Consider the following 27,998-nt stretch of genomic DNA (forward strand, 5'->3'; position numbering starts at 1 on the left):
AGCTGTCTAATAATTATGCAAATTTTGATATAGGGCGTTGATCTCCTTAGGCCACACCCTCCATCATTACACAAATACACATCAGCTGATGAGCTTCAATCCAATAAACATTCAAGTTTATACAGCTCGGGGTCGGACAATATGCATAAAAATAATGATTTGGTCATAACACTCACTTGCCTAATAATTGTGCACACAGTGTATGCGGCCTCTTGGTGGGTGGGCTCTCTCGGTGGGTAGGTGGGCCTGGTAAGTGGGCGGACCTTGGCGCAGAGCGGCCGCATATTTGCATGAATCGGTGTGAATACAGCCCTGTGCGCTCCCGGAACAGTTACCGGCGGCAAACATGAAGCTCACGCATACTTGCCAACTGTCCCGTTTTTGCCGGGACAGTCCCGGCAAATAGGAGCCTGTCCTGGGTAATGTACATTGTCCCTGGAAGCGCCTGTTAATCGGGCTGCCAGTAAATGTTACGCAGAAGTAGTGCAGCTGAATGGGAGAATTATTCCAACTCTGCTAGTTTGGCCTTAAGTTTGAAATTCCCTTTTTCATTTCCTGTAATTCTCTCTTTATTGAGTAGACCCTATAATCTGATGATAAGTAGGCGGAGATTAATTATGCAGAGTGGGTGGGGCTTCAGGGAAGTGGGTGTGGTAAGTAATTGATAGCTGTGGAGGAGAAGGATTTGTCCCCTCCCCGGTTACCTCCTTCCCCCAGTGTGTGGAACTACAAGTTATTCGAATATGTTTTATTGTAGATCTACGATGCCCCTGAAGAAGTGATGATTATCACGAAACGCGTAGGGCCTTATGATGCATCTGAATTTTAATATACTATACCACTTTTACTACGATGGCACACTGTTATGCTTTATGATATGGATGTATAAACAGCATTAGATTTCATCATTGGATAATGCTATGTCTCTGTTATTACTCAATGGGCTCTCACTATGTATCCCTATTTCTATACATTGTACTATTTTACCTTGTATTGTCTACTGTTTTACTGTGTGTTATTGCATATGGATGTTACCATCGGTATATGTTTTGTATCTGTTACTATTTAATAAACATACGGTTTTAAACCATGACCAGTTTTTCAGACGCCATCTTGCCTCAATTAAATTTCCATTTTTTCCCCCTTGTTTTCTAATTGACAGCTGTGTTGCAAAGTGTCCCTACAAATTTTTTTCAAATTTTGGCAACTATGGTTCACGGTTGCTACTTGCGATCAGGAGCTTTCTGCTCATGTGAATGTTCTGACAGCCAATCACGGAGGTCACATGATCATCATCCTCGCCACGCCTCCCGGCATCTGAAACCTCTTAAAAGGCCGGAGAGCCGGCGCAAAGGAGTTCAGCTTAGCATTGGCCTTCAGTATGAAAAGCTCTGATTCCTGTCCTTGGGAAATGCAGACACCTGGAATGACGTGTCTATGAAGTATTTCATTGTAGTTACATTGTTACAAATGAGATAAAAATACAGCAATGCCCTCGGGGTTCTAGATGGCTCGCCGGCCCTTTTTTGGGCGCCTGCATGGGAACTGGTTTTACAGGAAGGAAGCCGCCTTTAGCGCAGTAAGTAACGCCGTTCATATTCTGTATAATATATCATATCAGTCGGTGTCACCCCTCCTCCACCTGTATCCAATGCGGGGGCCGTTACAGGAGGATATTTACACCACGGTGGGTGCGGGGAACGTTATTTCAATTTGCAGTATTTCATTTCCAGTTTTATTCCCAGAAACCGAACCGGATTTTTACTTCCCGTTATCTCTCCTATTCTTATATATCTCTGACATCTATAGTTTAATGATTTGTGCCTTCAATTCCCTTTACGTTTATGTTCTTATAGGGATAGAAGTGGAGGAAATTGCTATTTTATTTACAGTAGAGTCCTAAAAAAAAAAAACTTTTATGGCTCTATAATGCAAAACTGGTTTACATTACTGGTGAGCAGATTGAACATAAAAAACGGGGGTTCCTCGCGTTAACTTTACTTTTTTTTTGTATATATACAGTGGGTACGGAAAGTATTCAGACCCCCTTAAATTTTTCACTCTTTGTTATAAGTTCATTCTTCTTCCTCATGAATGTACACATAGCACCCCATACTGACAGAAAAACACAGAATTGTTGACATTGTTGCAGATTTATTAAAAAAGAAAAACTGAAATATCACATGGTCCTAAGTATTGAGACCCTTTGCTCAGTATTTAGTAGAAGCCCCCTTTTGATCTAATACAGCCGGGAGTCTTTTTGGGAAAGATGCAACAAGTCTTTCACACCTGGATTTGGGGATCCTCTGCCATTCCTCCTTGCAGATCCTCTCCAGTTCTGTCAGGTTGGATGGTAAACGTTGGTGGACAGCCATTTTTAGGTCTCTCCAGAGATGCTCAATTGGGTTTAAGTCAGGGCTCTGGCTGGGCCATTCAAGAACAGTCATAGAGTTGTTGTGAAGCCACTCCTTCGTTATTTTAGCTGTGTGCTTAGGGTCATTGTCTTGTTGGAAGGTAAACCTTCGGCCCAGTCTGAGGTCCAGAGCACTCTGGAGAAGGTTTTTGTCCAGGATATCCCTGTACTTGGCCGCATTCATCTTTCCCTCGATTGCAACCAGTCGTCCTGTCCCTGCAGCTGAAAAACACCCCCACAGCATGATGCTGCCACCACCATGCTTCACTGTTGGGACTGTATTGGACAGGTGATGAGCAGTGCCTGGTTTTCTCCACACATACCGCTTAGAATTAAGGTCAAAAAGTTCTATTTTGGTCTCATCAGACCAGAGAATCTTAATTCTCACCATCTTGGAGTCCTTCAGGTGTTTTTTAGCAAACTCCATGCGGGCTTTCATGTGTCTTACACTGAGGAGAGGCTTCCGTCGGGCCACTCTGCCATAAAGCCCGACTGGTGGAGGGCTGCAGTGATGGTTGACTTTCTACAACTTTCTCCCATCTCCTGACTGCATCTCTGGAGCTCAGCCACAGTGATCTTTGGGTTCTTCTTTACCTCTCTCAACAAGGCTCTTCTCCCCCGATAGCTCAGTTTGGCCGGACAGCCAGCTCTAGGAAGGGTTCTGGTCGTCCCAAACGTCTTCCATTTGAGGATTATGGAGGCCACTGTGCTCTTAGGAACCTTAAGTGCAGCAGAAATCTTTTTGTAACCTTGGCCAGATCTGTGCCTTGCCACAATTCTGTCTCTGAGCTCTTCAGGCAGTTCCTTTGACCTCATGATTCTCATTTGCTCTGACATGCATTGTGATCTGGAAGGTCTTATATAGACAGGTGTGTGGCTTTCCTAATCAAGTCCAATCAGTATAATCAAACACAGCTGGACTCAAATGAAGGTGTAGAACCATCTCAAGGATGATCAGAAGAAATGGAAAGCACCTGAGTTAAATATATGAGTGTCACAGCAAAGGGTCTGAATACTTAGGACCATGTGATATTTCAGTTTTTCTTTTTTAATAAATCTGCAACAATGTCAACAATTCTGTGTTTTTCTGTCAGTATGGGGTGCTATGTGTACATTCATGAGGAAGAAGAATCAACTTAAATGATTTTAGCAAATGGCTGCAATATAACAAAGAGTGAAAAATTTAAGGGGGTCTGAATACTTTCCGTACCTACTGTATATATACCATTATATACCCTCTTACTGGTTCATTTCTTCTTCAGTGTTTGTTCTTGACTTTGTAATGACAACTAATCCTACAGGGAGGTCATTCTCCACCACAGCAACGACACTTCCACCCATCAACAACAATGCCAACCACCACACTTACTATTTAACTATAGATTCCTCTCACTGACCACTGACACCAATGATGGGGCACTATTCCTCCCACTGACACCAATAATGGGGCACTATTCCTCTCACTGACACCAATGATGGGGCACTATTCCTCCCACCAGGGCTGCTGTTAGAAATCTGTTAGGGCCCCGTACAGACTACCTGGCAGGACCCCCCCCAAGAAAATATTAAAGATATATTTAGCTAAAATTACAACAAAATCACTATTATCAGACACAAATATAACATAACTCCCATAATTCCTGCTAAATCGAAAAAAAAAAAAAACGATGTTAAATAAAAAAGAAGATGAGGAAAATATACAGGCTGGGCAGTTGGAGCTCCGTGATCAGAGATACAGAGAGAGAGAAACAAAGTTACAAATAAACTCCTGAGCAGAGATAAGTGCTGGGAGGGGGATTAGTGAGGGACGACTGTCTCTTTCTCAGCAGATAAAAGCTGATAGCAGGGAGAGGGACAGATCAGATTCAGGTGCTGGAGGAAGATTTCTGTATTTGTTGTCCATCACTAATCACCCTCTCTGTGTGGGCCCCCTTGTGTGCTCGGGCCCCCTACAAGATCAGCGGCCCTGCCTCCACTGACACCAATGATGGGACACTATTCCTCCCACTGACACCAATGATGGGACACTATTCCTCCCACTGACACCAATGACGGGACACTATTCCTCCCACTGATACCAATGATGGGGCACTATTCCTCCCACTGACACCAATGATGAGACACTATTCCTCCCACTGACACCAATGATGGGACACTATTCCTCCCACTGACACCAATGATGGGACACTATTCCTCCCACTGATACCAATGATGGGACACTATTCCTCCCACTGACACCAATGATGGGACACTATTCCTCCCACTGACACCAATGATGGGACACTATTCCTCCCACTGACACCAATGATGGGACACTATTCCTCCCACTGATACCAATGATGGGGCACTATTCCTCCCACTGATACCAATGATTGGACACTATTCCTCCCACTGACACCAATGATGGGGCACTATTCCTCCCATTGACACCAATGAGGGGGCACTATTGCTCCACTGATACCAATGATGGGACACTATTCCTCCCACTGACACCAATGATGGGACACTATTCCTCCCACTGACACCAATGATGGGGCACTATTCCTCCCACTGATACCAATGATGGGGCACAATTCCTCCCACTGATACCAATGATGGGACACTATTCCTCCCACTGACACCAATGATGGGACACTATTCCTCCCACTGACACCAATGATGGGGCACTATTCCTCCCATTGACACCAATGAGGGGGCACTATTGCTCCACTGATACCAATGATGGGACACTATTCCTCCCACTGACACCAATGATGGGACACTATTCCCCCCACTGACACCAATGATGGGGCACTATTCCTCCACTGACACCAATGATGGGACACTATTCCTCCCACTGACACCAATGATGGGGCACTATTCCTCCCACTGATACCAATGATGGGGCACAATTCCTCCCACTGATACCAATGATGGGACACTATTCCTCCCACTGACACCAATGATGGGACACTATTCCTCCCACTGACACCAATGATGGGGCACTATTCCTCCCATTGACACCAATGAGGGGGCACTATTGCTCCACTGATACCAATGATGGGACACTATTCCTCCCACTGACACCAATGATGGGACACTATTCCCCCCACTGACACCAATGATGGGGCACTATTCCTCCCACTGACACCAATGATGGGGCACTATTCCTCCACTGACACCAATAATGGGGCAATATTCCTCCATGGATACCAATGATGTGGCAAAACTGTCCCCTGGCTTAAGGTGCACATGAAAGGGCTTTTCACAGAGCAAACATGAATTCGCCAACACACTTACCAGCTAGTCGGCAAAAATCTTTTTTTTTTTTTTAAAGAACAATTTGCATTAAAAACAAGGGTCTTAGTTGCACACGTTGCAGATATGTGTGTGGGAATGGCACTGCCTCACTAAGACCACTCTGCACAGTGCGGTCCTAACTCTAATCTATGAAGGCCTCTATGTTGGAGCAAATATAGCAATGGATAAACTAATAATTCATGCTGGGCCACATTGGACGTCTTCAGATACCATTGTGCTCTGCTAGGATTCTGGTGTGTTCCTTCACCAAAAGATTTTTTTTCATTTGCTCTGTGCAAGGCCCTTCTATATGCACTTTACACTAAAATCTAGTTATAAGTGGCTGGTTGGGTTGCCATTTTTGTTTAGCTTGCTGAAAACCTAGGATGCCTTCAGCTGCCATTGTGCTCTGCTGGGCTTCTGTGTGTCCTTTAAGGCAGGGTCCCTAACCCCCGGTGCCGGTCCATTGCCTGCTGGGAGCAGTATATCTGTGGGAGGCTGAAGGGGAGGCCGGAGGGAGGCTTAAGAAGTGGTGCTGTGAGCAGGATAAGGGGAGGAGCCAGTATATCTGTGGGAGGCTGAAGGAGAGGCCGGAGGGAGGCTTAAGAAGTGGTGCTGTGAGCAGGATAAGGGGAGGAGCCAGTATATCTGTGTGAGGCTGAAGGGGAGGCCGGAGGGAGGCTTAACAAGTGGTGCTGTGAGCAGGATGAAGGGAGGAGATGGTATATCTGTGGGAGGCTGAAGGGGAGGCCGGAGGGAGGCTTAAGAAGTGGTGCTGTGAGCAGGATAAGGGGAGGAGCCAGTATATCTGTGGGAGGCTGAAGGGGAGGCCGGAGGGAGGCTTAAGAAGTGGTGCTGTGAGCAGGATAAGGGGAGGAGCCAGTATATCTGTGCGAGGCTGAAGGAGAGGCCGGAGGGAGGCTTTAACCCATCAGTATCCTCTACAAATAGAACTATCAGTTTAGGGCAAGGTGACTCTTTAAAAAAAAAAAAAAAAACAACATAAAACATTCTCGTCCGTTGACTTCTCTGAGTTGCTGGATTTGCTGACAGCATTTTCCGTGTCAGATTTCCAGTTACGGGGAGACTCCTGGCAGCAGACGTTTAATATTCATTATGGCCGCACATCTGATAGCCTTCCAGCAGCTCTAAATGCATTAGCTATTAATCAATGTGTTAAATTAGTAAAGAAAAAAAAGCCCAGATTGCTGTTGCCGGGTGAAGAGGGATCTAAAGCGGGAAACATAAGTGGGTGTCATACCTGACATGCAGTAAATGGTTTGATCCTCCAGAGGAACGGAGGGATGTCGAGAACTGAAATCTGGATGCTGAAGGTATTCCCCTTGAAATGAAGCAACTTTGGTTCTTCCAGGAGCTGTCCTCCTTGATGTCTCTCATCGGCCAGCACTTCCTACACAGAGGAGAAGGAGAAATCAATAAGAAGGATGAGGCCGCCGCCGCCGAGGGTGTTATAGGGTGGCCGAGTGGCATTTTGAATAATGTCATCGTCCCTGGCAGGCCGGATTAAAATCATCATAAAAATGCATTTTAAAGACAAAAGAATGATGTGATTAGTGTCAGGCCCGGCCACATATAACTCGCCTGTCACTTAGCGGGAATGGAATGGCAGCGCAATTCTAATAACAAACATATTACAAATATTTCACCGCGCCGCGGCTAAATCAAGTGACAAGAGCCGATAATAAAAACAAATGCCGACCCGTTTCTTCTTCACCGCCTGACATCTCTCTATGAAGATTAAGGGCCGATTCCCACCAGAAACCCAACCTATACCGCGCATTTCTGCATGCGCAGCGACGTGCATTTCATGCCAGTGTTTACATTTATGGTGCGTTCTTCCTAAAGGTAATTCTAAAGCCCAAACATGTTTTACATTCTTTACATTAACCCCTTGCCTACCGGGCACTTACACCGCCCCCCCCCCCCCCCTTCCTGCCCAGGCCAATTCTTAGCTTTCAGCGCTGTCACATTTTGAATGACAATTGCACGGTCATGCTACACTGTACCCATGTGACATTTTTATCATTTGTATTACACACATAGAGATTTATTTTGGTGGTATTTAATTACTGCTGTTTTTTTTTTATTTTTTACAAAAAAAAATTTTTGAAAAAAATAAAAGTTTTCCTTCGTTTCTGTCATTAAATTTTGTATATAAGTAATTTTTCTCCTTGAGAGAGACTGATGAGCACTGATGAGGAGGCACTAATATGCCGCACTGATGGGCATTGATATGCGACAATGATGAGCACTGATAGACAGTACTGATGGGCACTGATAGGCAGCACTGATGAGTTGGCACTGAAGGGCACTGATTAGGTGGCACTGATGAGGAGGCGCGAATATGCTGCACTGATGGGCACTGATATGCGACAATGATGAGCACTGATAGACAGTACAAATGGGCACTGATAGGCAGCACTGATGAGGTGGCACTGAAGGGCACTGATTAGGTGGCACTGATGAGGAGGCGCGAATATGCTGCACTGATGGGCACTGATATGCGACAATGATGAGCACTGATAGACAGTACTGATGGGCACTGATAGGCAGCACTGATGAGGTGGCACTGAAGGGCACTGATTAGGTGGCACTGATGAGGAGGCGCGAATATGCTGCACTGATGGGCACTGATAGGTGGCACTGATATGCGGCAATAATGAGCACTGATAGACAGCACTGATTATTAGGTAGCACTGATGAGGAGGCACTAATATTCCACATTGATGGGCACTGATATGCAGCAACGATGAGCACTGTTAGACAAAGGTAAAAAATGTTTAGGTGTCAGCATCTCCCTTCACCCCCTTATACTTACCTGAGCCCTCATTCGATCCTGTGCTATGCATGTCTGCAGCTCTTCTCCCCCCTCACTTCTGGGTCTTGCTGATTTTGCTGGGGCACTGGAAGCCATTGGCCAGTGATGAGGGAGCAGGGTGGCGGAGCTGAGTCCCATTCTCTCTGTCGGGGCTCAGGAGCGAGCACACACGAGTGCCCCTATGGGAAGTGGCTTCCCATGGGGGCACTGGCCAGAAGCGCCAGCAGAGAACCTGAGAAGAGGAGGTTTGCGGCCCGCTCTGTGCAGTTCCATTGCATTAAAGCGGAGTTCCACTCAAAAGTGGAACTTACGCTTGTCTGTCTTCCCCCCCCCTACGGTGCCACATTTGGCACCTACCCTGTCCCCACGTCCATCGGACCTCGTGGCGGCGAGGTACCTCAGTAGTTTGGCCCCCCTGCTTCTCCCTCCTCCTTCCCCTGCAACCAGGTCAGTAAGAGAGCACAGCGCGCTTTGCGCATGCGCAGTAGGGAACTGGCTGTAAAGCCGCAAGGGTCTCCTTACCGGCAATGGCGGCTGGGGTGCCAACATCGCTGGATTCCAGGACAGGTAAGTTTCCTAATTTTAAAAATCAGCAGCTACAGTGTGTGTACAGTTTGTGTAGCTGCTGACTTTTTTTTCTTTGGGGGGGGGGACTCTCTCTCCTCATTGGCTAACTGACTTTGATTGACAGCAGTGGGAGCCAATGGCGCTGCTGCGGTGTATTAGCCAATGAGGAGGTGAGTCGTTGACCAGCCTCCCAGTGTGGGTGCAGACCAGCCAGGTGACATTCCACTCCTGGAGACAGATGCTGTCCATACCTGTAGCCCACCACTCTACTGCCGCTCTGCTCTTACAACTTGAGAGAGTTCCCGGTCGGGTTGCCTTCCTGCTTGGCCTGTTTATTTTTCTAGATTTCTGTTATAATATATTTCTATTGCTGCACCTGGACCTTGTATGTTTTCTTGCACCTTCCCACTGGTATGTCCCCCTCCCCCCCCCCCCCCCCCCGGTATTCTTACTAATTTAGCAGTTTTGATCTGGAGTATCTACGAATCCATAAACTGCTTCTGAGCTGCCACAACCTTCCACTGACTGAACAAAAATTTCCAACTGGTGGTCAGTTTATTTTGGAGGACAGAAGACTTCCTATTTGCCCCAACCAATGTCAGATCCAGGGGAGACGGCTTGGAAATGTGCACAACCTGCCAAGAAACGAGGGCTGTGCTGAAAATAATACAAAAGTGGGCACAACTTACACAGGTCGTTCAAATGTCACATGTTGTTGGAGTAACTCTTCCTCTATAGTAACTCTTCTTCTATAGTAACTCTTCCTCTATAGTGACTCTTCCTCTATAGTAACTCTTCTTCTATAGTAACTCTTCCTCAATAGTAACTCTTCCTCTATAGTAACTCTTCCTCTATAGTAACTCTTCCTCTATAGTGACTCTTCCTCTATAGTAATTCTTCTTCTATATTAACTCTTCCTCTAGAGTAACTCTTCTTCTATAGTAACTCTTCCTCTATAGTAACTCTTCCTCTATAGTAACTCTTCTTCTATAGTAACTCTTCCTCTATAGTGACTCTTCCTCTATAGTAACTCTTCCTCTATAGTAACTCTTCCTCTATATTAACTCTTCCTCTATAGTAACTCTTCCTCTATAGTAACTCTTCCTCTATAGTGACTCTTCCTCTATAGTAACTCTTCCTCTATAGTAACTCTTCCTCTATAGTAACTCTTCCTCTATAGTGACTCTTCCTCTATAGTAACTCTTCCTCTATAGTGACTCTTCCTCTATAGTAACTCTTCCTCTATAGTGACTCTTCCTCTATAGTAACTCTTCCTCTATAGTGACTCTTCCTCTATAGTGACTCTTCCTCTATAGTAACTCTTCCTCTATAATAACTCTTCCTCTATAGTAACTCTTCCTCTATAGTAACTCTTCCTCCATAGTAAGTCTTCCTCCATAGTAACTCTTCCTCTATATTAACTCTTCCTCTATATTAACTCTTCCTCTATAGAAACTCTTCCTCTATAGTAACTCTTCCTCTATAGTGACTCTTCCTCTATAGTAACTCTTCCTCTATAGTAACTCTTCCTCCATAGTAACTCTTCCTCTATAGTGACTCTTCCTCTATATTAACTCTTCCTCTATAGTAACTCTTCCTCTATAGTAACTCTTCCTCTATAGTGACTCTTCCTCTATAGTGACTCTTCCTCTATAATAACTCTTCCTCTATAGTAACTCTTCCTCTATAGTAACTCTTCCTCTATAATAACTCTTCCTCCATAGTAACTCTTCCTCTATAGTGACTCTTCCTCTATATTAACTCTTCCTCTATAGAAACTCTTCCTCTATAGTAACTCTTCCTCTATAGTAACTCTTCCTCTATAGTGACTCCTCCTCTATAGTGACTCTTCCTCTATAGTAACTCTTCCTCTATAATAACTCTTCCTCTATAGTAACTCTTCCTCTATAGTAACTCTTCCTCCATAGTAAGTCTTCCTCCATAGTAACTCTTCCTCTATATTAACTCTTCCTCTATATTAACTCTTCCTCTATAGAAACTCTTCCTCTATAGTAACTCTTCCTCTATAGTAACTCTTCCTCTATAGTGACTCTTCCTCTATAGTAACTCTTCCTCTATAGTAACTCTTCCTCCATAGTAACTCTTCCTCTATAGTGACTCTTCCTCTATATTAACTCTTCCTCTATAGAAACTCTTCCTCTATAGTAACTCTTCCTCTATAGTGACTCTTCCTCTATAGTGACTCTTCCTCTATAGTAACTCTTCCTCTATAGTAACTCTTCCTCCATAGTAACTCTTCCTCTATAGTGACTCTTCCTCTATATTAACTCTTCCTCTATAGTAACTCTTCCTCTATAGTGACTCTTCCTCTATAGTAACTCTTCTTCCATAGTAACTCTTCCTCTATAGTAACTCTTCCTCTATATTAACTCTTCCTCTATAGAAACTCTTCCTCTATAGTAACTCTTCCTCTATAGAAACTCTTCCTCTATAGTAACTATTCCTCTATAGTAACTCTTCCTCTATAGTATTTCTTCCTCTATAGTAACTCTTCCTCTATAGTAACTCTTCCTCTATAGTATTTCTTCCTCTATAGTAACTCTTCCTCTATAGTAACTCTTCCTCTATAGTAACTCTTCCTCTATAGTGACTCTTCCTCTATAGTAACTCTTCCTCTATATTAACTCTTCCTCTATAGTAACTCTTCCTCTATAGTAACTCTTCCTTCATAGTAACTCTTCCTCTATAGTAACTCTTCCTCTATTTTAACTCTTCCTCTATAGTAACTCTTCCTCTATAGTAACTCTTCCTCTATAGTAAATCTTCCTCTATAGTAACTCTTCCTCTATAGTGACTCTTCCTCTATAGTGACTCTTCCTCTATATTAACTCTTCCTCTATAGTAACTCTTCCTCCATAGTAACTCTTCCTCCATAGTAACTCTTCCTCCATATTAACTCTTCCTCTATAGTAACTCTTTCTCTATAGTAACTCTTCCTCTATAGTAACTCTTCCTCCATAGTAACTCTTCCTCTATAGTAACTCTTCCTCTATATTAACTCTTCCTCTATAGTAACTCTTCCTTCATAGTAACTCTTCCTCTATAGTAACTCTTCCTCTATAGTAACTCTTCCTCCATAGTAACTCTTCCTTCATAGTAACTCTTCCTCTATAGTAACTCTTCCTCTATAGTAACTCTTCCTCTATAGTAACTCTTCCTCTATAGTAACTCTTCTTCTACTTTTTCTTTGCAGGTAAATAATGAATTTCAAGTAGAAGCAATGTGCTGTCATTGAGTTCTTGATGAAGGAGGGGTAGAGGCTCTCCAACATCCACAGAAGCCTACAAACTGTTTATGGAGTTGACACCATTGATGAGCAATGTCTTCTCATTGGTGGCTCTTGTCAATGGTGTCATCTCCGTAAGCCTTCTGCAGCCTTCTGTGGATGTGAGACAGCCTGCACCCCTCCTTCATCAAGAGCTCAATGACGGCACATTGCTTCAGCTTGGATTCAATAAATTACCTGCAATGATATAGAAGAAGAAGAAGAGTTACTGTAGAGGAAGAATTACTCTACCAACATGTGACATTTGAATGACCTACGTCAGCTCATAAAAAAGTTATGGCCACTTTTGCATTACTTTCGGTACAGCCCTCGTATTTCTGACTTTTAGGCCGGTTCAGGCACACAGAAGTCTGCAGCAGTTAATAGTCAATAGGCAATCAGCCTTCTATTCTTTTCTTCTTGATCCAACCGACTGATGAAAGGAAATGTCAATTGACTCTTGTCCAGATTACTGATTTCCTCTATCATTCTTTACTGCTTTTTACCTCACAGTTGACAACAGTAGCGGGGTCATAATATATTGGATAATACTGTCAGGTCTCCAAACAATGAAAGCTTCCTGTAGTGGAGGAGATGTATACTCACCTGTCTGGTGGCCCTTATCTCCTACTTTCCTTCCATTATAGTACCGCAGCCTCCATCAGTCCCCTCAGCATTCAGCACTTCGTGGGTGTCGGATGCCTGTGTCGGATGCATGTAAGATGGTTCAAACCTCCAAACCTTAAGCAGCGCTACCCAGTGATGTATTTTGGCCTAGGCCGACAAGGCCCAGGCCTAGGGCGGCACTTTGCAGGGGGGCAGCAAAAAAGCCGCCACCCCCTCCACCTGAGATTCTATTGGCCACTGGTTGCTAGAGCCGCCACCCCCCCCTGTCTCTCTCTCTCACACCCTCCCTCTCTCTCACCCCCCCTCTCTCTCTCACTCACCCCCTCCCTCTCTCTCACCCCCCTCTCTCTCTCACTCTCACCCCCCCCTCTCTCTCACCCCCCTCTCTCTCTCTCTCACCCCCCCTCTCTCTCACCCCCCTCTCTCTCTCACCCCACTCTCTCTCTCACCCCCCTCTCTATCTCCCTCCCTCACCCACCCCCCTCTCTCTCTCCCACTCTCGTGAGATCTCAGGAGTTCATGCTAGGACTTGTAGTCCTTCAATTTTGGAAGGAGTCACATCCGTTAAAAAGTGGGGCAAATTTACCTAGGAGGGGGGTGGGCGCCCATTTTAGTCATGCCTAGGGCAGCACAAAACCAAAATACACCACTGGCGCTACCCCCATAGGAGCCACTGGATTTAACTGGTTGTGCAGAGGCCACCATTCATACATACAACAGTCTATTCACTCTTGTTCTAGTAAAAGTGTAGGGGATGCCATTTCAAGGTGTATTGCTTGTATAACTTGTAACAGGAGAGGGTTTGAGTGGAATGAGATACTCCAAAAATGCTGACTTATAACAGGAGGACATACTTGACAAAACTAAGCTTCTCTGAACAGTTTTTCTAGAGCTGTCTCAAAAAGAGCTACTGCAAGACAACTGCTGAGTTCCTAGCTTCAACCAGAAACTCTTCACTTCACTCACAAGGCCACGGGACAACTAAACACTTTCCAGCTTCCACCTAGAACTCTTCAGTGAGTTTTCCAGACCAGATCCCTAGGTGAGACTGCTTAGTTAGCTCCAAAGATGATTAGGAACAGGCCCCCAGCATTTCCACAGCTGGCACCCTAATCAGCAAACTCCAGCAAAAACTACCTGAGAGGGGCAGAGCCCCAGGCTATTTAGATTCTCCCCCAGCCACCTACTGGGTACACCTCTGTTGTGGAAATTTTATTGTGGACGGTTCTTAGGATGTATTTTTATTTAAATTGCCATAATGTCTCCCAGTGTCAGTTTTACCCGTAATCGATATGAACAGCGAATATTGCTTCAACTGTCATTGCGGAAAGACTTGTTAGTGAAAACCTTCCATTAGATGGGATGGCACAATACTAGTAACAAGGAGAATCCATCGCACAGATGTAGACCCGCCATCCAGGGCCCCGTACTGCGGAGATATGTTTGTGATATGGAATTCTTATAGTTTTACCAAGATTAATGGATGGCATATTTCAGTCATATTTGATCCGTATGACTGAAAAACTGCTGCTATTGTCTTATGATGATAAAGCCCCATCGTCTGGAACAAATAGAATGGTCACTATTAAATATGGTTTTCTATCAACTATATTTGATGAGATCCACTAACAGGTAATGAGTCAGTGTTTGTGAATTAACGTAGCTGAGTCTTTAGAAGCCATGTGCTCTGTCCTTTTTGGCAGTTGGGAGTCTGTAGACTCAGTCATCTTCATTCATAGGCATTCACTGATCAGTTCCCATTGTACTTTTTGAATGTATACATGTTCTGTGATTGGTGGTCTTGAAGCCACTCCCTGTAACCCCCTTTTTGTTCACTTGCTGTAAATAAACCAAGCCCTGCCCTGAGACACACACAGAGAAACTTTGACACAAGAAGCTCACACACAGCACAGAACACACATAAACACACATCCATTCATGCATGAAGACACACAGAAGCACACAGAAACTGTCATACACAAACACAATCACTCGCTCTCATCCACACTTGCGCATCCACACACATATATACCCAGAGAAAGAGACCCGGGCAAATGGCATCAATATGACCCAGCGTGTCTGTTCCTTTTTTTGTTGCCGAGCGTTTGGTAAACCTTATGCAAAAGAGCCGTACATTTGTACTTTTCAGTACAAGCTATTAATGGCGTTTGGTGTGTATTAATCTTCAGCGCACTGAGCGGGTTTCTATGCTCCAAGCTCTATTAATTTCCACAACACCTCTCTGGGGAATGGCTGAAGCACACTAAATAGTTAAGCTGTCCATTTGTGTTTCTCAGCCCTCTATGTTCTGGAAGCCTCCAGAATGCAGAGGGAAGCAATAAAACCTTTAGCCTGTGTATTGCTAGTAGGACTTGTAACAGGAGAGGCGTGAGGGCGGTATGGGATACTCCAAAAATTGTGGCTTGTAACAGGAGGACACTCTTTACTAGGCTGGGCCTCTCTGAATAGTCTTTCTACCAAAGGTAAATAAATGGACCTGCAACAGCTGTCTCAAAAAGAGCTACTGCTGAACTCAGGTCTATTCTCACAATGTCTCTCCAGGACCGCTGAATTCACCAAGTTTCCTCCAGACATCTCTATGCCTCAGGACACCTGCTCAGTTCCTAGCTTCCACCAGACACTCTTCAGCGAGGGAGGGGTTATTACTCACAAGGCAACTAAACACTTTCCAGCATCCACCCAGCACTCTTCAGTGAGTCCTTCAGACCAGATCCTTAGATAAGACTGCTTAGTTAGCTCCAAAGATGATTAGGAACAGCCCCCCCAGCCCTGCCACACCTGAGACCTCAATGACCATCAGCAAATTCCAGCAAAAGCTACCTCAGAGGGGGTGAACCCCAGATCATTTATGCTTTCCCCAGCCACCTCCTGGGCACACCTCCCAGGGGAATGGCTGAAGCACACTATATAGTCAAGCTTTCCATTTCTCAGCCCTCTACATTCTAGAAGCCTCCAGAATGTAAGGGGAAACATTTAAACCTTCAGCTTATGCAATCTAGAACAACTCCAAAAAAAGATATAGCTGCTCTATTGATTACAGAAAACCTCAAAGGAACTACATGTACCTATCATCCTAGCAAACGACCTAGTTGGGTGCTACACTTACATCACTGCTCAGGGTGGGGGACACAGTCATCAGACACTCCTGGAAATATGACTGCCAAAGGGTCTGATGAAGGCTGCATCTCTGGAACAGAAAGAGGTAAGGAGATGTGGGGGGCTCTAGAGATGAGCAAGTCTCTCCTCCATTGCACTGAGCTTTTAATTCCATTTGTTTGGGGATCTGACAGTTGGGTAGGGTACCCTAAGCAGTCTGGGAAATTACCTTTAACACGCTATTGATCTATTGGATTTATAAGAGTGGTGCTTGGAGGAAGGGGTACCTGGGTGGTCTACGCATTTAACAGCTCAGAGTAACGTTGCAAAGCAAACCAAAAATAAAAAGAGAACCACCATCTATAGCAGCCTTTCTCAACCTTTTCTACACAGAGGAACCTTTGAAATAACTTTCCAGGCTCAGGGAACCCCTGCTAATAATTCTTATATCTACAACTCATGGTACATTAGTGTGATGGCCAGTAGGGATGATCGAACGGTTCGGGTCCACCATCGGTTCGGCCCGAACATTGGGTGTTCGAGGTTCGGCCGAATTTAGAACTTTTTGCCCAAAAAGTTCGGAATTCGGCAACCAGAACCGCCCAAAATGCAATGCTTCAGGAAATGGGCTTTAAAAGCCCGTGATTGGACCAGAACCATTAGCAAAAGCCAATTGAGGGGGCAGGAGAATGCTAGGAATGTGATTGGAGTGACTAGGGGGTCCCTAGACCAATCATTAGTGAATACGCCCCCCAGTATATAAGATCGCCCCCGCCATATTCCCAGCATTGTTATACTGGACATGGAAGAGAGTGGAAGCAGTTCTGTTCATTTTACTTTAAAAGTGTCATTTAGCTATTTATTAGTGTGAGGAAAGGGATATCTAGTGTAGTTAGAGTGCTCCTTTACACTTAAGTTAGCTTCAAAAATTTAGTTTCTGTAGGGAAAGTGTTAAGTGTCAGGGGACCGTAGTGTAGTGTAGGGTTAACTGACAGTGACTGCTATGGCAGGGTGACAAAACCCTTCCATAGCAGGGTGACCGCTATAGAGAAATGATCATTTCTCTGCTTCGCGACAGGAATGTGGCTTCTCACCAGCAAGCATTTTTTAATGCTGCAGGGGCTGCCACTGCCAGTGCTTTTTTGAGCACATGTTTGATGTCAGACATGACATCTGAATATGTGTATAGGGGGAATATATAGACATATATGTCTGAATATATACCCCTAGACATATATAGGTGTGATAGTAGCAGAAATAAATGCTTGCGCTAATTTCAATCATTTACAGTAATATATTTCTGCTACTATCACACCTATATATGTCTAGGGGTATATATTCAGACATATATGCCTATATATACCCCCTATACACATATTCAGATGTTTTGCCTGCCTCAAAAGAACCCCAAAAAATGCCAAAAAAACGCTAGCGTCAAAAAAAAAAATGCCCAGGTGTGTTTTTGCTGGCATTTTTTGGGGGGGTTTTGGAGGCAGGCAAAACATCAGAACTTGTGCACAGTACCACTATACACAAGTTCAGATGTTTTGCCTGCCTCAAAAGAACCCCAAAAAATGCCAAAAAAAACGCTAGCATCAAAAAAAAAAATGCCCAGGTGTGTTTTTGCTGGCATTTTTTGGGGGGTTTTGGAGGCAGGCAAAACATCAGAACTTGTGCACAGTACCACTATACACAAGTTCAGATGTTTTTCCTGACTGCAAAGAACCCCAAAAAATGCCTGCTATTAAACCGGCAAGGTGTTACAGCAGAGAAGCCATATTCCTGTGCTTAAAGTTTTCTAATACAAACAATCTTTTTTTTTATGGTTCTGGACATGCTACAGAGCTGAAACTTCACAGGTACACCTTTTAGACCCCCCAGACACAAAATCACACAAAAAAAGTTCTTAAAAATTGTCATTTTTGATAAAAAAGCCAATTATTGAAAAATTAAAAAAAAAAAAAAAAAAAAAAAAAAAAAAGAGATTTTTTTGATTTTTACTTTGGATTTAGTATCTGGGGGGTCTAAAAAGTGTACCTGTGAAGTTTCAGCTCTGTAGCATGTCCAGAACCCCCCAAAAATTAGCATTTTCTTATAATTTTTATTAGAACAGGAATACGGCTTCTCTACGGCGCTTTTTCTTGCATTTATCGGGCATTTTTGGAGGCAGGCATGACTTTTTTTGGATTTAGTGTCTGGGGGGTCTAAAAAGTGTACCTGTGAAGTTTCAGCTCTGTAGCATGTCCAGAACCAGAAAAAAGATAATTTTTCAGTAGAGCAGGGATGGTGGGACCCCTCTTTTACACTTATATGATCTTTTTTTGGGGTTCTGGACATGCTACAGAGCTGAAACTTCACAGGTACACCTTTTAGACCCCCCAGACACAAAATCACACAAAAAAAGTTCTTAAAAATTGTCATTTTTGATAAAAAAGCCAATTATTGAAAAATTTAAAAAAAAAAAAAAAAAAAAAAAAAGAGATTTTTTGATTTTTACTTCGGATTTAGGATCTGGGGGGTCTAAAAAGTGTACATGTGAAGTTTCAGCTCTGTAGCATGTCCAGAACCCCCCAAAAATTAGCATTTTCTTATAATTTTTATTAGAACAGGAATACGGCTTCTCTACGGCGCTTTTTCTTGCATTTATCGGGCATTTTTGGAGGCAGGCATGACTTTTTTTGGATTTAGTGTCTGGGGGGTCTAAAAAGTGTACCTGTGAAGTTTCAGCTCTGTAGCATGTCCAGAACCAGAAAAAAGATAATTTTTCAGTAGAGCAGGGATGGTGGGACCCCTCTTTTACACTTATATGATCTTTTTTTGGGGTTCTGGACATGCTACAGAGCTGAAACTTCACAGGTACACCTTTTAGACCCCCCAGACACAAAATCACACAAAAAAAGTTCTTAAAAATTGTCATTTTTGATAAAAAAGCCAATTATTGAAAAATGTAAAAAAAAAAAAAAAAAAAAAAAAAAAGAGATTTTTTGATTTTTACTTCGGATTTAGGATCTGGGGGGTCTAAAAAGTGTACATGTGAAGTTTCAGCTCTGTAGCATGTCCAGAACCATAAAAAAAAAGATCGTTTGTATTAGAAAACTTTAAGCACAGGAATATGGCTTCTCTGCTGTAACACCTTGCCGGTTTAATAGCAGGCATTTTTTTGGGTTCTTTGCAGTCAGGAAAAACATCTGAACTTGTGTATAGTGGTACTGTGCACAAGTTCTGATGTTTTGCCTGCCTCCAAAATTCCCCAAAAAATGCCAGCAAAAAACACACCTGGGCATTTTTTTTTTTGACGCTAGCGTTTTTTTGGCATTTTTTGGGGTTCTTTTGAGGCAGGCAAAACATCTGAACTTGTGTATAGTGGTACTGTGCACAAGTTCTGATGTTTTGCCTGCCTCCAAAATTCCCCAAAAAATGCCAGCAAAAAACACACCTGGGCATTTTTTTTTTTGACGCTAGCGTTTTTTTGGCATTTTTTGGGGTTCTTTTGAGGCAGGCAAAATATCTGAACATGTGTATAGGGTGTATATATAGGCATATATGTCTGAATATATACCCCTAGACATATATAGGTGTGATAGTAGCAGAAATATATTACTGTAAATGATTTAATTAGCGCAAGCATTTATTTCTGCTACTATCACACCTATATATGTCTAGGGGTATATATTCAGACATATATGTCTATATATCCCCCCTATACACATATTCAGATGTTTTGCCTGCCTCAAAAGAACCCCAAAAAATGCCAAAAAAACGCTAGCGTCAAAAAAAAAAATGCCCAGGTGTGTTTTTGCTGGCATTTTTTGGAGAGTTTTGGAGGCAGGCAAAACATCAGAACTTGTGCACAGTACCACTATACACAAGTTCAGATGTTTTTCCTGACTGCAAAGAACCCCAAAAAATGCCTTCTATTAAACCGGCAAGGTGTTACAGCAGAGAAGCCATATTCCTGTGCTTAAAGTTTTCTAATACAAACGATCTTTTTTTTATGGTTCTGGACATGCTACAGAGCTGAAACTTCACAGGTACACCTTTTAGACCCCCCAGATACTAAATCCAAAGTAAAAATCAAAAAATCTCTTTTTTTTTTTTTTTTTTAATTTTTCAATAATTGGCTTTTTTATCAAAAATGACAATTTTTAAGAACTTTTTTTTGTGTGATTTTGTGTCTGGGGGGTCTAAAAGGTGTACCTGTGAAGTTTCAGCTCTGTAGCATGTCCAGAACCAGAAAAAAAGATCATATAGGTGTTAAAGTTAAAGGAGGCTCCCGAACCACATCCCTGTTCTACTGAAAAATTATCTTTTTTTTTTTCATGGTTCTGGACATGCTACAGAGCTGAAACTTCACATGCACACCTTTTAGACCCCCCAGATACTAAATCCAAAGTAAAAATCAAAAAATCTCTTTTTTTTTTTTTTTTTTAATTTTTCAATAATTGGCTTTTTTATCAAAAATGACAATTTTTAAGAACTTTTTTTTGTGTGATTAATAGTTAATGGGGCATGACCCAGAACCCTAGGCACTTTTTAGGGGCATTTATTGGGTTTTAGGGCTTAAAAATGGTGTTTTTTGATTACCGAAGTTCGGGTCCCATTGATTTCAATGGGGTTCTGAAATCCGGGCCGAACTTTCGTGAAGTTCGGGTGTTCTGGTCGAACCGAACTTTTCAAAAGTTCGATCATCCCTAATGGCCAGTGGGAAGAATGTCCCTTACATTGGAGGTCAGTGGGAAGAATGTCCCTTACATTGGTGGTCAGTGGGAAGAATGCTCCTTACATTGGTGGTCAGTGGGAAGAATGCTCCTTACATTGGTGGTCAGTGGGAAGAATGTCCCTTACATTGGTGGTCAGCAGGGCCGGACTGGCCGACCGGGATAGCGGGAAATTTCCCGGTGGGCCGCCGGCCCTGGGGCCGCTTTAAGATTGGGGCCGCTTTAAGATTCATTTGGCCGCTTTAAGACGCGGCCGCTTTAAGACGCGGCCGCTATTGGGACCGCGCCGCGGCCGCGCTGTGACGGCCGCTGCAGCCCCGCCCCGGTGAAGTCTTTCCAACGTGACGTCAGCCGCTATGAGCGGCATGACATCACATCTGGCGGGAGCGGCTGCGGGAGCGGGAGCCGGCGGTGGATCATGTGACCCAGGCACAGCAAGACGGACCGTCACGGCGCAGAGAGTCCCACACCACATCCAGTACTGTCTGGCAGTACACACACAGACGGCAGCAGCATGATCGACGGACCAAGTTAGTAATAAAAATCAGCAGCAGTGCAATTATTGGTCCCATCCTCCGACCTCCACCAGACCACCACTGCCCCCTGGCCCCTACTGATCTCGCCACACCTGCCACTGATCCCCTCCACCACCCCTGCCACTGATGCCACCACCCCTGCCACTGATCCCCCCCACCACCCCTGCCACTGATGCCACCACCCCTGCCACTGATCCCCCCCACCACCCCTGCCACTGATGCCACCACCCCTGCCACTGATCCCCCCCCCCACCACCCCTGCCACTGATGCCACCACCCCTGCCACTGATCCCCCCCACCACCCCTGCTACTGATGCCACCACCCCTGCCACTGATGCCACCACCCCTGCCACTGATCCCCCCCACCACCCCTGCCACTGATGCCACCACCCCTGCCACTGATGCCACCACCCCTGCCACTGATCCCCCCCACCACCCCTGCCACTGATGCCACCACCCCTGCCACTGATCCCCTCCCCCCACCACCCCTGCCACTGATGCCACCACCCCTGCCACTGATCCCCCCCCACCACCCCTGCCACTGATGCCACCACCCCTGCCACTGATCACCACCCCTGCCACTGATGCCACCACCCCTGCTACTGATCCCCATCCCCCTCACCACCACCACTGCCACCGATCCCATCCTCCCCACCACCCCTGCCACTGATCCCATCCCCCCCCACCACCCCTGCTACTGATCCCCCCACCACCCCTGCCACTGATGCCACCACCCCTGCCACTGATGCCACCACCCCTGCCACTGATGCCACCACCCCTGCCACTGATGCCACCACCCCTGCCACTGATCATCCCCCAGCACCCCTGCCACTGATGCCACCACCCCTGCCACTGATGCCACCACCCCTGCCACAGATGCCACCACCCCTGCCACTGATGCCACCACCCCTGCCACTGATCCCACCACCCCTGCTACTGATCCCCATCCCCCTCACCACCACCACTGCCACCGACCCCACCCCCCTCATCACCACCACCGCTGCCACCCCCTCACCGCCACCCCCTCACCACCACCCCCGCTGCCACCAAACCCACCCCCTCATCACCACCATTGCTGCCACCCCCTCACCACCACCCCTGCTGCCACCGATCCCACCCCCCTCACCATCACCGCTGCCACTTATCCCACCCCCCTCACCATCACCACCGCTTCCACTGATTCCACCCCCCTCACCACCACCCCTGCTGCCACTCATCCCACCCCCCTCATCATGTCTGCAACCTCTGACCTCTCCTGTACCAAGTCCACACAGCCTCTGACCTCTCCTGTATCATGTCCGCACAGCCCCTGACATCTCCTGTACCATGTCCACACAGCCTCTGACATCTCCTGTACCATGTCCACACAGCCTCTGACCTCTCCTGTACCATGTCCACACAGCCCCTGACATCTCCTGTACCATGTCCACACAGCCTCTGACATCTCCTGTACCATGTCCGCACAGCCTCTGACCTCTCCTGTATCATGTCCGCACAGCCCCTGACATCTCCTGTATCATGTCCGCACAGCCCCTGACATCTCCTATACCATGTCCACACAGCCTCTGACCTCTCCTGTACCATGTCCGCACAGCCCCTGACAACTCCTGTACCATGTCCACACAGCCTCTGACATCTCCTGTACCATGTCCGCACAGCCTCTGACCTCTCCTGTATCATGTCCGCACAGCCCCTGACCTCTCCTGTACCATGTCCGCACAACCCCTGACATCTCCTGTACCATGTCAGCACAGCCCCTGACATCTCCTGTGCCATGTTCGCACAGCCCCTGACATGTCCTGTGCCATGTCCGCACAGCCCCTGACATGTCCTGTGCCATGTCCGCACAGCCCCTGACATCTCCTGTATCATGTCCGCACAGCCCCTGACATCTCCTGTATCATGTCCGCACAGCCCCTGACATCTCCTGTATCATGTCCGCACAGCCCCTGACCTCTCCTGTACCATGTCCGCACAGCCCCTGACATCTCCTGTATCATGTCCGCACAGCCCCTGACATCTCCTGTACCATGTCCACACAGCCCCTGACATCTCCTGTATCATGTCCGCACTTTTACCACTTTTAACTATAATTTGCTCTTTTATATATAAAGCCCTGCTTTTATATCTATCTTATCTATGATAGTACACTCTTCAAATTTGCTTTAAAATGCATGGTTTTCCCTTTTATGAACAAGAAAATAATGGCGTTATGGTGTTGGGCCGGTATAATAATGCTATGGGGCTGGTATGAAATTATTTCCAGGGCTGAATATTATTCCCAGTCCGGCCCTGGTGGTCAGTGAGAAGAATGCTCCTTACATTGGAGGTCAGTGGGAAGAATGTCCCTTACATTGGTGGTCAGAGGGAAGAATGTCCCTTACATCGGTGGTCAGTGGGAAGAATGCTCCTTACATTGGTGGTCAGTGGGAAGAATGTCCCTTACATTGGAGGTCAGTGGGAAGAATGTCCCTTACATTGGTGATCAGTGGGAAGAATGTCCCTTACATTGGTGGTCAGTAAGAATAATGTCCCTTACAATTGTATGGATTTTGAAACATTTTAATTTTTTCTTAAATTTCTTTTACTATTTTTTAATATCCTGTCTTTAAAGAGGTTCAGTGTCACTATAGTACACTGTACTACTCTGAGGATTCTTTTTATATACTATGATTGCTTATAACAGTGATACGCACTGTTATAAGCAATCATTTTCTATGAATGCTTTTGTGTGTAGTGTTGTGATTAGCTGTAATTGGCCTCTCTGTACCATGTGATCACTGTGACCAATCACAGAGAATACAGTAGTACACAATGAATGGCTATGAATGGAAGCCATTTGTTGTGTACAATTGTGATGTGATCTGTTGTGATTGGTCACAGCGAACAAATGGTAACGGCAGCGGTCCAGTAAACTGATCTGTCATCTGCTGGGCACCAGGGGACACAGTGAGTGACAGATTGCACTGCAGTGCGGCCTGAACCTTGGAGGACGTTAATGGAGTCATCTCAGGATAACCGGACTCCTGCCTGGCCATGATATTACTGTAAGGCAGGCGGGAAGTAGTTAAACCAGGTGCCGGTCTGTGACCTGCTGAATGCCGGGCTGCTCGGCAGGGAGTTGGCAGCGGGCAGAGCAAGCTGGCACAACCTGCACTGCCACCCTTTGACCACAAGAGGGCACCTGCTCCCCTTCTCCTAGCACCAATACCCTCTTTCCCTCTCTGTGGTCACTAGAAAGGAGAAGGGGAGGAGAGCCGGGCCAGAGACCGGATCTCGTACCACTGGATATGACCCAGGCTGCTGAAACCCCCCCCCCAGAGGTGACAGGCTGCAATGAAAACAGCCCCCCCCTGACAGGCTACAACACCAAACCCCCCTCCCCCCAGGTGTTAGGCTGCACCATGCCCCCTGATGTGACAGGCTGCAACAACACCCACCCCTAAGGGGCAGGCTGCAACCAGCACAGCCCCTCTCCCCCAGGTAGTAAGATGCATCCTCCCCCGAGGTGACAGGCTGCAACCAGCACAGCCCCTCTCCCCCAGTTAATAAGATGCATCCTCCCCCGAGGTGACAGGCTGCAACCAGCACAGCCCCTCTCCCCCAGGTAGTAAGATGCATCCTCCCCCGAGGTGACAGGCTGCAACCAGCACAGCCCCTCTCCCCCAGTTAATAAGATGCATCCTCCCCCGAGGTGACAGGCTGCAACCAGCACAGCCCCTCTCCCCCAGGTAGTAAGATGCATCCTCCCCCGAGGTGACAGGCTGCAACCAGCACAGCCCCTCTCCCCCAGGTAATAAGATGCATCCTCCCCCGAGGTGACAGGCTGCAACCAGCACAGCCACTCTCCCCCAGGTAAAAAGGTGCATCCTTCCCCCGAGCTGACAGGCTGCAACACCAAATCCTCCCTCCCCCCCTCTCAAGGTGGCAGGCTGCAACCAGCACAGGAACCCCCCCCCCCGCCCCAGGTGATAAGCTGCACCCTCCCCTTGAGCTGACAGGCTGCAACACCATACCCTCCCCCCCCAGGTGGCAGGCTGCAACCAGCATCCCCCCAGTTGACAAGCCTGCAAACCCCCCCTCAACCTCCCGAGATGACAACCCCCCCCCCGCCCCCCACAGGCTGCAACCACCACTCCATTGCAAATTTGATGTAAGTCTGCTGCCCCAGATTCCTGTCACTCGTTTTCCGGCAACAGCGCAATGCACACTCACGTTACTTCTTCTACTACTCCGCAAAGACTGAGTCCACTGGTCTGTGACCCAGGAGAGTGGAAGTTAGGACACATCAGAAAACACTGGAAAGCAAATGGCTGTGTGACTCATCACCATAGTGCTACGCCGCAAGTGTTCCGGGAATTAAATTGTCACCCTTCATACAATCTATGTGGATGTGGTCTACGTATTATGCAGATTCTTATCACTTTCCATACTCTAAGCTGCTATAGGGACAAAGCCACGCGGAGAAGCGTTACCTCTGTAGCGGCACGTGTTCTCCTCTATGGTTATATATAGAAATGCGAGCCGCCCAGGGCTGATTCTGCAGAACATTCTAGCTGTGAGAAGGGACAAGCATAGATCATTCCGGGGAAGAGAGAAATTGCTGCATCTGACACTCTGATTTTATTATAAGAACAAAGGCAGAGGAACCTCTTTGATTTGCCCTTCGGATGATCAACCTGATGAGACTGAAACTTTGTCCTTTTGTCTGTGATTAGAATGAGAACCGTGAAATCTGGAATAAGCGGCGGGGCCTCCTTTCCTCCATTCACAGTCTGGGCTCCCCCCGGATCGGCTCTGATTATCCTGCCCCACGGTTCAGGACGTCTACCTATCAGTTCTGCTTCGGGGCCCCTCGCTCTTCTAATCAGCGTGAGACAATGACTCATAGGAATCATACGTGTACCCGGGGGGGTGTGCCAGGTGTGCCTGGGCACACTCTATTCACTGGACCTGTGCAGTTAGTTCTGGTCCGAATACAAATTTAGACAAATGTTTGGTTATTCAGAGATTCAGATGTAAATAGTAATGAATAATAAGGAAATTTGTTGAAATTCTTTAAAAATTTGTTTAGTTTATTCGTTTTTCCAATGAATTCCAAATTTTCAGAACAATTAGAATTCAGATCAGTCGAAAAATGATCGACCGATTTCAAATTCGGTGTGAAGAATAGCTGGCAGTTAAAAAATTGGCCAAGAAGCCGGCCGCCCGCGTCCTTAACAACCAATGACTGCTCAGCTGTCAGCGGGCTTCCCCAATGTAAACAAAGCAATGCTGGCAGGAGAAAATTCAGGGGAAAAAATAGTGTGGGGTTCCCCCAATCCATACCAGGCCCTTCGGTGTCAGGTTTGGATTATAAGGGGAACCCCACGAGTGAGCGAGCGCCCCCTCCTCCTGAGCCATACCAGGCCACATGCCCTCAACATGGGGGGGGGATGCTTTGGGACAGGGGGGGCTGAAGGATCTGAAGGATTTGGTATGGATTGGGGCTCCCCAATAAAGCTAAATGTAAACAAAAAAATGACGGCAAGAGAAAAAAAAAAGTCAGGTCCCCCCCCAATCCATACCAGGCCCTTCTAGTCTGGTATGGATTCTAAGAGGAACCCCATGCCAAAAATGAAAAAAAAATAAAAAATGGCGTGCCCCCCCCCCACTCCAAAATCCATACCAGACCCCTGTCCAAGCATGCAGCCCGGCAGGCCAGGAAAGGGGTAACGAGAAAGTGAGCACCCCCTTCTTAGCCATACCAGGCCACATGCTTTAAACATGGGGGAGGGTGCTTTGGGGCAGGGGGGACCGAAGGGCCTGGTATGGACTGGGGCTTCCCCACTGACAGCTGAAATCTAAACAAAACAATGCCAGCAATAAAAAATCCTGACAAAAAAAAAAACAGCGCAGAGTCCCCCCAATCCATACCAGGCCCTTCGGTGTCGGGTTTGGATTATAGGGGGAACCCCACGAGTGAGCGAGCGCCCCCTCCTCCTGAGCCATACCAGGCCACATGCCCTCAACATGGGGGGGGGGAATGCTTTGGGACAGGGGGGGGGCTGAAGGGTCTGGTATGGATTGGGGCCTCCCCAATACAGCTAAATGTAAACAAAAAAATGCCGGCAAGAGAAAAAAAAAAGTCAGGTTCTCCCCCCCAACCCCCCCCCCCCCCAATCCATACCAGGCCCAGGCCCTTCTAGTCTGGTATGGATTCTAAGGGGAACCCCATGCGAAAAATGAAAAAGAAAATGGCGCACCCCCACTCCAAAATCCATACCAGACCCCTGTCCAAGCATGCAGCCAGGCAGGCCAGGAAAGGGGTGACAAGAAAGTGAGCCCCCCCTCCTTAGCCATACCAGGCCACATGCCCTAAACATGGGGGAGGGTGCTTTGGGGCAGGGGGGACCGATGGTCCTGGTATGGACTGGGGCTTCCCTACTGACAGCTGAAATCTAAACAAAACAATGCCAGCAATAGAAAATCCTGACAAAAAAAAACAGCGTTGGGTCCCCCCCAATCCATACCGGACCCATCGGTTCTGCTATGAATTCTAAGAGGAACCCCATGCCAACATTGAAAAAGAAAAATAGCGTGGGCCCTCCCCTCCCTCAAAATCCATACCAGACCC

General features: G+C 46.3%; 1 protein-coding gene across 1 annotated transcript in view; it reads right to left on the bottom strand.

Annotated features, from left to right (window-relative positions):
* The window catches only part of UNC5D (unc-5 netrin receptor D), a 991,829-nt gene that overhangs the window by 115,084 nt on the left and 848,747 nt on the right, over window positions 1–27,998 (bottom strand). The window contains exon 14 of the mRNA XM_082253174.1: window positions 6,954–7,103. Within this exon, the coding sequence (XP_082109300.1) occupies window positions 6,954–7,103 (150 nt within the window). The remainder of the gene's footprint in view (window positions 1–6,953; window positions 7,104–27,998) is intronic.

Source organism: Pelophylax lessonae, assembly GCF_965119305.1.
Source record: "Pelophylax lessonae genome assembly, chromosome: 4".
Taxonomy (NCBI): domain Eukaryota; kingdom Metazoa; phylum Chordata; class Amphibia; order Anura; family Ranidae; genus Pelophylax; species Pelophylax lessonae.